General features: G+C 41.8%; 1 protein-coding gene across 2 annotated transcripts in view; it reads left to right on the forward strand.

Moving 5' to 3' along the window:
* The window catches only part of LOC123980006 (meiosis 1 associated protein), a 73,442-nt gene that overhangs the window by 50,360 nt on the left and 10,440 nt on the right, over positions 1-12,642 (forward strand). The window contains exons 10-12 of one of the 2 annotated variants that reach the window (XM_046064119.1): positions 1,418-1,533; positions 1,805-1,886; positions 3,638-3,856. In XM_046064119.1, the coding sequence (XP_045920075.1) occupies positions 1,418-1,533; positions 1,805-1,886; positions 3,638-3,856 (417 nt within the window). Of the gene's footprint in view, positions 1-1,417; positions 1,534-1,804; positions 1,887-3,637; positions 5,775-12,642 lie in introns of those variants that run through there. The other variant, XM_046064120.1, reaches the window with a different exon arrangement.

Consider the following 12,642-nt stretch of genomic DNA (forward strand, 5'->3'; position numbering starts at 1 on the left):
TCCCACCGCAGTAAGAATATCACTGCAATAAGCACTTCTGATAAAAGATTAAACTGTTGAATAAAGGTGTTTCTCTGAGGTAATATCTGGTCTATGGATGGGATGTAGATCATCTCATCTGAATTGAAGTTGGAACCAATAACAGAAAAAGGTATACATCTCTGCAGTCATCTAGAGATATCTATACATATTTATAGATATAGCATAAGCAATTACAATGACAAATTCAAGTTCTGAATTCTGCCGCCGGAGCTGTGGAGTCTGGATCTGTGGTTGCGGGCCACCTATTGCTCCAAGAGTGTATGCTTCATTTTAAAATTGGAGGGGGCGCATATTAAGCGGGGAAAACACTTCATTTCCTGCATTCTGGTGATTTTTTTCTGTATCAGTGTCTGCTTTTTCTGCTTCAATTTATGATGGAAATGTTTAAAATGAAATGTTTATTTATGCAACAGGAAACACAAAATTTAGGTGGCAGTTGACAATTCAAAATATATGAAAAATAGAAGGAATAAGATCCAAAGAAGGTTACATCAAGTGACTACTGGACCAGATTGAAGATACATGAAGAAGTTTTGCCTCTTACCTAAGAGGCTTCTTCTGTACTGAAGAACTTGGATAACTATGACCTGGATGACTGAGAATCTTCACAGACATAATGAAATATATTGCAGTAAGACGTCAACACACACATGCAGGCATGATTTAGTCTTCCCTCCTCTTTTGTGTTTTGTTTTGGGGAAGTAACCTCTTTTAATGTGCATGTGGCACCTTTTCACAACAATTACATATATAATCACATTAATTCAGTTATGAACTCCTGGATTTTAGTAGCTCCTGTGTTTCATCAGGTTTTCTGCTCATCTGTACCCCATATGTGTTCTCTGACATGTCAAGAAAAAAGTCTACAGACACAGAACCGTACGCGACTGTACTGGATGAGACACGTGCGCTGCTCTTCATCAGAGGGGGGGGAAACGAAATATTCCCTACAGACCCACAGAAATGTTAACTTTCAGCTGTTTGGGACTGCCTCCGACATAGCGAGGAAGTCCCAAACAGAGCAAAGGTGTCATCAAGCGAAGGGCACGCAGAGACAGCAGCGATACAGAGCTACGGGTCAGAGGAAAGGCGCTACATTGCAGTCCAAAGTTTACATAACTTTAAACTGCCTGGAAATACTAAAGCACGCACCTCCTGCCCTTCTCCTTCTTTCTCTCTCAAGGCAGTTAGCAGCCCTCTATGTTCTACTCAAGGTTTCTACTGTAACTGAGTGTTTGCTCTCGGTGGGGATTGTTGGGTCTCTGTAACTAATATTAAAAAGACTGTGGTCTAGCCCGGGACCCTGTTTGGCTCTAGGCTCATATGTGCATAGCTGCCTTGTAAACAGTTTGTTTTCCATCTGTTTCTCGATCAGGGCTGTCTCACTCAGCTGGATGAGGAGTTTGTGTTCAACCCTCTCTCTCTGAGCAGTAACCTGTACCAGCACCTCAGGAGTAGAGGCCTGCTCTCCCAGCCACGATACCCATACAGGTCAGAGGGGGCTGCCGTGATGATGCAACCAAGCATGCAGATATGATGCAAATACATCTGTGTACCATTTCTGATGATGTTAGAACAGTAGACTAGATTTATTATTAACATGTGATGGATGCAGAGGCCACTCCGTCTCCACAGTGGAGATAAAGGCTGTGATGATAATAAGGATGATGGTTATGTAACACATTGTGATTGTGATAACGTAAGACTATAGATATAAGTGATAAAGATGGTAGTTATAGGGACATGATATTGACAATTCCAGACTGCAGCCAGCAGCTGCCCACAGAGACCAGCGTCAACCACTAGAGGGCCCTAAACCAACAGGCAGCAGGCAGCTACGGCAGGTAAACACACGGCAGCTTTATGACAGTGTAAAGGTCATGATGTGCTACTCCTATAAATGAGCACAATGATTGTGACATGAGTGAAGTCGACAACATGAGTTAATAGTTAATATATTGTCACTCAATGTAAATTATTTGACTACACGAAGCAGGAAGAATATTTTTATAACCCTCATCAAGCTTGAGTGCGGGGAGTGTGTGCTTTACGAATGCAACTCCCTCCTCACTTTTCACTTCCATGTTTACTCAATAGATGCCAGCACTTACCATGGACAGGCAGTTTAGTACATAAATACACAAACACAAGCATAAATCAGCCCTTTATATGGCATGTTTCACTGATCAGATTATGGGTCAGATATTCATCTGACTTGGAAAAGAAAGACCAGCAGGTCCTTTTCATGGAACTAAAGGTGAGATTGATACATTTGAGGTCATTTTACCTCAATGTTTTTAACAACCTCAATGCTGACAACACTAGTTAATCAGAAACAGCGGAAAGTAGGAGTTATATCTGTGTGTGATGTCTGGGACCAGTTTAAATAATCAGACATGACCATAACCTGCAGTGGTGAAACATTATAACCACTGGTGGAAGAAGTATTGAGGTACCACAACTTAAAAATATTCCAGTACAGAAGTATTCTCAGCTAAAGCTAAATCAACCAAACCAAACCCACCTATAAAACCCAGAACAAAAAGTAAACAAAATTAAAAAAAAGATAAAACAAAAGGTATTCAAAATAAAAATATTTGTTTGGCTGAAATATCCCTTTGACTGTTATTATTATTATAAATCATATAATTTTTAACTTAGTTACACTCCACCACTGATTATAACACAAGAAGAATTACCATGACTGAATATACAGGTGCATGAGAATGAAAATCATAAGGTGAGGTTTATGGAGCCAAAAACAGTACTGTGGTACTTTCAGGTCTATTTTTAAAGTTAACACTGTTTTCCCTTAGAGTAGAGTATATGTAGGCTGTTTTTATATCACAAAAGATTCGCCTTTAATGTTTTGACCAATTTGCATTTGTTACATGATTCATCAACAAAATTCTCAATATAAGAGGGGTGTCTTTCCAAAAGTCTGGTAACAATTCAACTACTGCAAATGTGTCAGCGAGTATTTAAAAAGTGACCGCTGTGTTGCAGACAAGAATCCCAACATGTCTCATAACTTGTGGTATAACTCATAATATACCTGACTTTCACACCAGCGATCCTTTTGTCAGTAGAGTATGTTACACACAGTGTCTCACTTTGAAAGATCTTAACAGTTCATCCCTCCATCCTCCATGTTAATTTGTGCATCAACTCAAGCCGACTGTGAGCTGAGAGTATGCTGGCAGTGTGACTCATCGGGGTTGATAAGGCTGCTGACATGCAAATAGTTCACTACAGCGGCAAAACAAACAAGAAAATGTTTGTCCGCGCTGCTTATGTATGCTCTGTTCTTTGGCAGACTCTGTTCTCATTCACTGCAGTGGAATTTAGCCCTCAGCTCTTAACATAGTGTTTGTATTTACCCCGTTACTGCAAATATCTTCCTCCTCTCATCTTTTCCTCTGTAATTCTTTATCTCTCTTTGGTTCCACCTCCTTCAGAGCCTCCCCCTCTTTTCTTGTCTCCCTTAGCAAAGACAGCTCAGACTGTATTATTCTACTAAAGTTTAAATAGCATTCTAAGTAGCATGAAGACGTTCTGTTTTCAAATGTAAATGGTGTGTGTTGTCTATACTCAGCCACAAAACCAGGGTCGCCAAGTGGGAACGAACAGCAAAGTCAGGGCCACTGTGGCTCCCTTCCCCTCTTCCTCCCCCCACTCCTCCTCCTCCTCCTCCCTGGGACCTCCTCCTGCTAAGGCCTCTCGTCCGGCTCTGACACTCCTCAGCAGCGGCAGTGGAAGCCGCCGGGCCGCAGGCCCTGCTCGACAGGAGGAAGAGGATGATGATGACTCCATGGTAACGCAGTAAGAAACACTGGAGGGTGGGTTCAAGAAAGTGGGCCAAGAGAGCTAAAACGTAACACGGAAGTGACGAAGCGAGAGAGAGGCGGTGTACTACATCCTCAACAAGTCACTTCAAAGGGTTTCTCCAGTTTAGCTTAGTCAGCACACACACACAGTTGGTCTCCATTGTAAAGTTTGTGAGTAATTAAGCAGCTCATTAAGGCTTTAAAGACTTTGTAAAGGCACACACTAATTTGCACATAGACATCGCACACAGCCACATGTGTGCGAACACACACACTATTCTGCGCTACACGGGGGTATTTACAGCTTCTTTTGATACTTGAATTCATCTATATTTGCTCCCACCACACGAACAGTATTAGCTAGATCTGAGTTTAACAAGCCTGTGTGTGTTTGCGTGTGGGCTTGTGTGAACGTGTGAGTGTGTGAGAAAGGAAAGTTTCAACTCGCAGCCGTCTGCAGATTGCTGAGGCTGCAAAACTTCAAAATCGCACAGCATGGACAATGAAAAGGCGGGAGAAAAGATGAAAAAGAAGGGAAACAGCAGGACAATGGAGGCTTGGAAGAGGCAAAACAAAATGGATGGGAAGGAACAGAAAATAATAAGAAATGTCAAAGAGGAACAAAAGGTGGGTGGGGTGGGTGATCAGAGGGAGATTAAAGGACATCCAGAAAGCTCTGTATGACATATCAACATAAAAGAAATCGGTTCAAAAATTATGATTCAGGCATAATAAAGCAGACATACTGCAGCTATAGTGCTATAGTATAAACAGACTTATAGCCAAACACACACATATGCACATTTCATTTCCATTTGGCCCTTAAGCCCCCGTCTGAACACAGCTTCACTGTTTTAATGAGACAGAGAATAAAGCAGCAGACAGAGGGGGCTCTCTGCTCTCCGTCACCCCCACAGCTCGCTCTCTCTCTGGGGGTTGAAAGGCAGCATAAGGGCAGTAAGTCCTTTAAAGTAGTGAATTTGGCCATTTTTCCACACTGAAAGGTTTGCGATATAGAGAGGGGTCGATTCGAGTTCACCAAGTGACATCACTGTATTACATTCAGTGACATTTAATCATTCATGCATATACGCACATATTGGTCAGTTAGACACGTCCACCGTCACTATTATTAATGTATTCCTGGTCAAGGAGCTTTGTCATCCACACACACACAGGCTTAATCAGTCTCCCGCCATTCCACCCCCTTGTTGAACCTCGTAACATTAGGGACTACCCAGTGGCAAATGACTTGTCCTGTGATGTCACAGGACTTCCGCATTCACAAATTACATCTACAACGATCCTTTTGTCTCTTGTCTTGAAATCCAAAACTACCCACTGACATTTTACCCACTTCTCTCTCGCTCTCTGTGTCCTTTCTTTAATCCTCCCAAATTCAGAGCAGCTGAGTCAATGGATGTGAATTTCATACATTTGTTCAAAAAGCTGAAGCTAAAGTTCCTCTGTTTGACCCGGACGGTCTCAGCCACACTCCTCGTTAAATGTCACTGCTACAGATTGATGAGGCGTGACCATCAGTTAACAGAAGTGTCCCTATTTGTGTGTGCAAATACGTTCAGAGTTGAATTTTACTGGAAGTGTCTCGTTAGTCAGGAGATTTTTCAGGTTTTGGCAAGTTTCTGACCCATATCAACTGTTCTTTCTTTTCCCTGAAAGTCCTTTGTTCATTGTTGTTTTGTATTCCACCACACAGACATCCTTATCTCATAGTGTTGACTTTCTCATGTTCCTGTTCTGCTTTCATGTTCTGTGTACTGACTGTTTTTAAATCTAATTTATTATCTGAGCTGCAAAGGAAATTGTCACGGATCAATGTCGTTTGTTCACTTTATTAAATAATTGTGCATGAACTGTGGGTTAATAAATTGTATCCTAAAGTAACATTTTGGGAGGAGGAGTGTTATAGTCTCTTTTCTGTGAGGTAAAGAAGCCTGAGAAACGATGAACAGCCACTGCTTTACCTGCAAGGTCAGGGCCGCTGTGTAGAACTTCATCAGGCTGCTAGTGCTGTGAAGAGGCTCATGAATATGACTATGTAACAGAGATGCTCACAAGTCTTTGAGCTAGAGTCCAAGTCAAGTCTCAAGTCTCTCGTGGTTATTACGAATACCGTATCACCTGCTGCGTTCAATCCAGGTTGCTAATAAAACTGCATGGCTATAAGGAATTCTGTAACTGTAACCTGTTTTTCATTTACAGAGCACAACCATGTAATGTACAATGCAATTAATGACAGCTTATTAAATACTGTAAGTCAACACACTCCCCAGACTCTTAAACCCAGTGTAACGTTAACTAAATAAAACTGTGACGTTGCATAATCAACTATAAACCTGTAACCTGTTTTTAACTTACAGAGCACAACCATGTAATGTGCAGTGCAATCACTGACAGCTTAAACTACTGAAAGTCAACACACCACCAGACTCTCAAACCAGTGTAACGTTATAACCAGGTTACAACTAAATAAAACTGTAAGGTTACATGATGAACAATAAACCTGTAACCTCTTTCTAGCCAACGGTAATAATTAAGGTGATGGCAGCCAGCGGGACGTAATAATTACATTAATCGACCACCACAAGTTTGGCAAGTAAACAAACACTTATTCATCTTTTCATAACGCACATGATGGAATTAACATCCTGTAGGTTGTAGCTGAAGCAAGAAGCAAGCTAACGTTAGATGGCCAATACTGAGCTAAACATGTTTACTCACCTCAGGTTACTCACCTATCTTGCGTTCAGCGCGTCTTTGTTTGGGTCTTGTTTTATGAAATTTTAAAGCCAAAGTTTATGATGAATGGCGGAGCAGCTGCCGGTGTTTGTTGTCCTCTCTCACGTGCGGCCGCGCGCAGCAGATGCTACGTGTTACGTAGGCAGGTTATAGGTAACGCAGGGAGGGGAATAACAGCAAGCTCACCAGACGTTTCCTAAAAATAAACATTGTTCAGGAGTCGAGTCTGAAGTCTTTTGAGGACGAGTCTGAAGTCACTGTGTGTGCCACTTAAGTCGCACTCGAGTCCGAGTCTGTAACTCGAGTCCCCATCTCTGCTATGTGACATATTGGTTGATAGATTAGACTCTTATGTTTATGGCCATTGTGGTCCCTTTTCAATAGCAACGGTAGTAAAACAACAATCCAGGTACAATGCATGGCATGGTGTCAGGTGAAACCTAGAAAATATGGAGTAAATCTATATGGAGTAAAACTTTATGCCCAAATTTAATCGCAGAAATATGACAATCTAAAGCCATTTTCTCTTTAATGTGGACAGCCCATCACTAAAAGGTTGAGACGAGGTCAGGAAACGGCATATCTTCTTTCACATCTGTTTTTTATTCTGTGCACAGTTGATTGGTTTAGGTTGTGGTGGTATTGGTGAGAGGATTATTCAGACATCTAACCACCTTTAACCTTTTACCACCCAATGTTGTACCCGCTGCAGGCTGGCACGAGGTAGAACTGCACCAGATTGCCGTTGCAATGCCAAGGTACATGAATATGAACATGTATATAGTCTCTGTCCGGTGGTCTCTTGCATGTATGTGGAAATATTGCATTAGTGTCAGCAGGTGTTGGTCTCCATGTTGGTAATCTGCGCTTATTATTTTAATTGAGCGTGCCACTTTGGTTAACGGTATCACTAGTTATTGTAATTCATATATTATGGTTGTTGGGACACACAAAAAAACATTTGCTTAAAAGCGATGTTAAAATAAAGTTAAAATATACTTTTTAATCAGTGATTAGTTAGCAAAGAATAAGAGGAGAAACAAATTGACGTGTGTAGTTAGATTGGTCTGGCGCTGGAACTGCATGACACTCGTGTTTTTGGTGTATTTGGCGATGGGGCGGTGACCTTTTCACTGCACCATTTTGCACACAGTGAACAAATCATGAGTATCTCAGTGAGCACGAGCAGGACTCTGCTGTTATGCTTCCACATTTGCCGATGAGCTCTGTATTTTTGTACGTAGGTTTCTTGTCTTTGTGTTTCTCGACACTTCTAGCATTTGATCCGGCTTACTACAATGTTTTGCCATTTCAGAATTCTTTCCATTTGGATCTTTTGCGGTCCGCCTGGCTAAAAGTGCAACGGTATGTCTCATCAGTTTCTATATCTGAGTCAGGATAATATTAGTGCTGTGACTTCCTGCTTGATTCTCATTGTACCGTTTCCTTTGCTGTACCCCTTTGCCGGGGTTGAGAACAGAAAAGACCTCTGTCAGACTCTGTCTGACAAACTGTAATACATTGTCTCTTTCCTGTAATTGTCCTTAGTGGCCATAACAGCGGCACAAGACTCATCGAACACAGCAGGAACACAAAGGTCTCAATTCATATACAGGTTACAGGCACTGAATAATCAACTCTCTCACAAGCATAGCTGAGTGAGACTAGAAAGAGGAAGTACATCTCTGGGAGGTGGAACTGAGTTGGCTACAGGACCTGCACTATAGTCCTACTGACAGAAATCTAAAAGGTCTGTACTCCTACGCAGGTCTAGAAAGTCTAGAAAAGTCTGAAAATCAGAGACAAAATCATGAACCTAAATCTCAAAACCACCAGATACCAAACCTGGTTATGAGACGATGCTCTGAAATAGTCTGAATTTTCTGCAGTGATTTAGCAGTGTCACATTCTGAAAAAGAAATCACTTTATCGTCATTCTTTACCTTTATACATATTTTCAGTAGGGTTTTTGCATTCTCTTTATTTTCGAGGCAATGGAGCGACAATCTGAACAAGAAACTGTCACTTCCTTCAGATAGCGCTGAGAGAGGGGTGATTGAAACTCCCTTTCAGACACACATGACTGAATGGGTTTGCCCACGCGCAGCTAAAAATAAACACTGGTGGTCTGCAGAGTCAAAGACAAGAGGAAACCGGACAGTTTCACGTGTGTCTGAAGGCAGAACAGACGAATCCTCGTCAGATGTGCTCAAGAGAACGGCCTCGTATTTAGTGCACCGCAATCTTAAAACAGAACGGGGGAAATTGCATGCAGCTGAGTTTCACCTTGAGGGTGTTTTGTATTCAGAAGTGCAGGTGACAGATGTGAGATTTCCACAAGATCAGACACAAGAAGGGTCTTGACATATGTCTGCATGGGCTGCATTGAAAGTTTCTAGATCTTGAAACTTTAGGGGACAGCACAGATAAACATCATGATTGTTGCTGTTAATAATGTATCTCTTTATTTCAAACGTTGCAGCTCTTATAGTTAATATTTATTACTTAAATGGGACAGTTATTGCATTAACAGACTTGTCCGATAACAAATAGTGGTAATGTCAGCAGAGGTGTGTCTCTACCCCTTCTGATCCATCCTTGGAATTCTTCTAGTTGCCACTATGAGCTCACCTTGTCTGACCGTCCTCAGTAACATTATCAGGACATGATGAGGGACCTCTGCACCACTCTCTCTGGCTGTTTCTGAAACTGAGGGCCATATAGAGGCACACTAAGCCCCTAAAGCCAAGTGTAGACTACACGACTTTCACCGTCGACAGATTGCCGTGCTGTTCAGGCAACACAACTTGCTGTCTTGTGAAGGGAGTCTTGAAGTCGATGTGGTGTTCACACTACGTGACTGATCGGTGACAGTGGGTCACACACTACACGAGCTGACAAGGGCTGTGTCACCCGACGACTGGTCTCCAAACCACGTTTTGTCAAGAAAACACAAGTGAACACAAAGTGGCACGGGAAATGACGCAAAACCACACGTCGGCAGCAAGGATTGGTGAGTAAAAAATGTTTTGTAGGTAAAAGGAGCTGCCTGGACTTTATTTTGCCCCAAACAGCAAATGTACGATATGCATTGTCTTTGTGCCAGTTTGCGCCACACCCGAACAAATTCACATATCATTGTGCCTCCCTTAACTGTATGTGCAAAGTGTTTTAATTAATAAACAGCAATTAAATCTTTGAAAAGTTAGTTACGTTTCCTAGCATGTAAAGACAGCACACAAAAAAGCACTGGCTGGTGTGAAGCCTAGTTTCAGTGCCTCTTGTTGTTGGACTGATCCTGTTCTCCTTCCGTAAGTCTGACATGACCTTTAAAAAAAAGAACGACCGAGCAAGAGACCTTGACAGGAAGAGGACAGCCACACAATGTTGAAGAGGACAGGAAGACTGTGACTGACATGATAACAGCTGAAGATTGTGTGTGTGTGTGTGTGTGTGTGTGTGTGTGTGTGTGTGTGTGTGTGTGTGTGTGTGTGTGTGCACGCGCGCGTGCGTGTGTCTGCGCGACGTCTACACATTAGACATGCAGAGACCTCAAACCCGCAGATTAAACTGTCTGGCCAAATTTAGCATCATGTGGCTAGCAACACCTATTCAAGACAAGCGCGTCGAGTTGTGTCCGGCATTATAATAATAGTGCTGTGTATTGAAGTGGATTTTTTTTGTCTCCTATTTCAACATTTATCAATAAATCCTCACTTTTGTAAGTCAGTGTGCTTCTTTTTGTGTCCTGCAGCAAAAGATTAAAGGGCTTCATTTTCTTGACATTTCTCAAATAGCTGAGAAAACTCATAGAAGTTGATCTGAAACTGTGAAGTGAGGTCTCTCACTATGAGGCAACCAACCCTAAGCACACACACACATAATCACGCAGGAATGCACACAAGGTGATAATGGCAGCCGCGTAGTGCCACCCTGATCTACCATAAACGGAACCTACTGGACAGCAGCAGGCCTGTTAACCTGTCACACACACATTCATTGGTGATCAGGCAGTCAGTTGCGATTTCATGCAGATGTGTGAAAGGTCAAAGCAGATGAGATAAATGCAACGAAGGGGGAGAGAAGGTGACAGCAGAGCTTTTTTTTGTCACAGGAACAACATCTGAACCACTTCAAGTTAGGAAGGCAAAATTGCTTTTACTAAGATCTAATCAGTCAAGATGACTACAAAGATATTTACTATAGAAAGCCTTCATTGCAAACTCAGAGTTTGACAGAAATCTATGATGCAGAGAGGGCCTGACAAAAATATGGTTGGACAAGGGGAAATTTAGGATCTGGTGTTTTTTCAGCATGATACATAATAGAGAATAAACAGGACCATTTAAAAAAAAGAATCTTGTAATAGTTTGACACTTTGGGAATATGTTTATATGCGTTCTAGCCACGAAGATTGTTACCACTGTCGGGTCTGACCGTTAAATATGAAGCTATAGCCAGCAGTCAGTTAGCTTAGCATAAACACTGGGATGGGGGAAAAAGCTAGCCACAGCAAGCCTGGCTCTGCCCAAAGGTAACAACATGTGCCAACGAGTATCTCTACACCTTATTAATAAACACATTTTATCTTTTTTTCTGTACAATAACAAAAGTGTAAATGGTTTTACAATGATTTGATTACATGTGGGACTGTTTCTTGGCCGCAGTGACTTCTTAGAATCGTCTCTGCTGGATTCTTGGCAACCTCACCGTGACGACAAGACTCCAGGCAACAGCCAGGCAACAGCCAGGCAAGCTGTTTCCCCTTGTTTCTAGGCTTTATACTAAGCTAAGCTAATCGGCTGCTGGCTGTAGTTTCATACCTAACGTACAGATACGAGAGTGGTATTGATATTCTTATCTAACTCATGGCAAGAATGTAAATATGCATACTCCTAAATTGTCAAAGGATTCCTTGAATTCTTGTTGCACATTGTAACAGTGTAATCCTGTTGGAAACTGGACATACCTCAACGAACCTGAGGCCTAATTTGATGTACTTTTCTTATTATCATGGCAAGCACAAAGCTACAAATGTTAGAAATTCACTTTGACACCGTGTAAATAACATTTAGATCCAGAGATGTATTACTGTAGAAAGCAAAAGTTGACTGTAAAAAAGTGCTACAGCTACCTGCTCAAACAGACCCCTTCACCTCTGCACATCTCATCTACTTATTTACACATTGCAAATGAAATGGTTAAAATACACTAAATCATAATTTGTAAGATCTGAACCACTGAAGTGAATTGAGATAAAGCACAATAACAGCCACTGAAAAAGCAATCCGAATTCATTCTCCTCTACGAACATTACATTTATTCATTTAGCTGACGCTTCTTCTTCTGCACACACACACACTAATTGTAAATGTGTAAACAGCTTGTTTTGGATTTTCCAATGAGGAAGTGTTGAACCACATTAAAGAAGAAAATGTTGACAGAATTATAAAAATGTGTGTGTGTGTGTGTGTGTGTGCGCCATGCTTCTTTTTTCCAATGAGTTCACTCAGAGTTTAATGAGAAAGACAGAAGTTTGTCGTTGCTCTTTCTCTTTCTCTTTTTCTTCCCCTGCTCTGTCTGAAAGTACCGCGGCGGCGAGTTAGGAAATTTACCCCCAAAATGTAATCCAGTTACTTTTAGAGGACTTTCCTGTCCAGAAAGTACTCCAGCAGGAGGTGGGGAAATAAAGAAAGAAAAACAGGGATAAAGAGGGATGACGGGGATAAAGAGCAGCAGCAGTGACGGGAACAGTCTGTACCTGTTATGCAAGCCAACCAGACGCAGACAGGTTCATGTAGCCAGCATTCATCATGTCAGCATCTTTTTCATCTCGTTTCCCAAGTCCCTTTCTTCTCACTCTTCCGTCATTCTCAGCTCAGGATAAACACCCACATGCCCCCCTCCCCCCCTTTTCTTTGCAGCGTTCTTCAACATGCCAATTAGCTGTGGGTTTGTTTTTCACCATTTCCCCCCCTCTTTCCACCTTGTATTCCTGCCCTCCTCTCACGAT

Source organism: Micropterus dolomieu, linkage group LG12, assembly GCF_021292245.1.
Source record: "Micropterus dolomieu isolate WLL.071019.BEF.003 ecotype Adirondacks linkage group LG12, ASM2129224v1, whole genome shotgun sequence".
In the NCBI taxonomy this organism is placed as follows: domain Eukaryota; kingdom Metazoa; phylum Chordata; class Actinopteri; order Centrarchiformes; family Centrarchidae; genus Micropterus; species Micropterus dolomieu.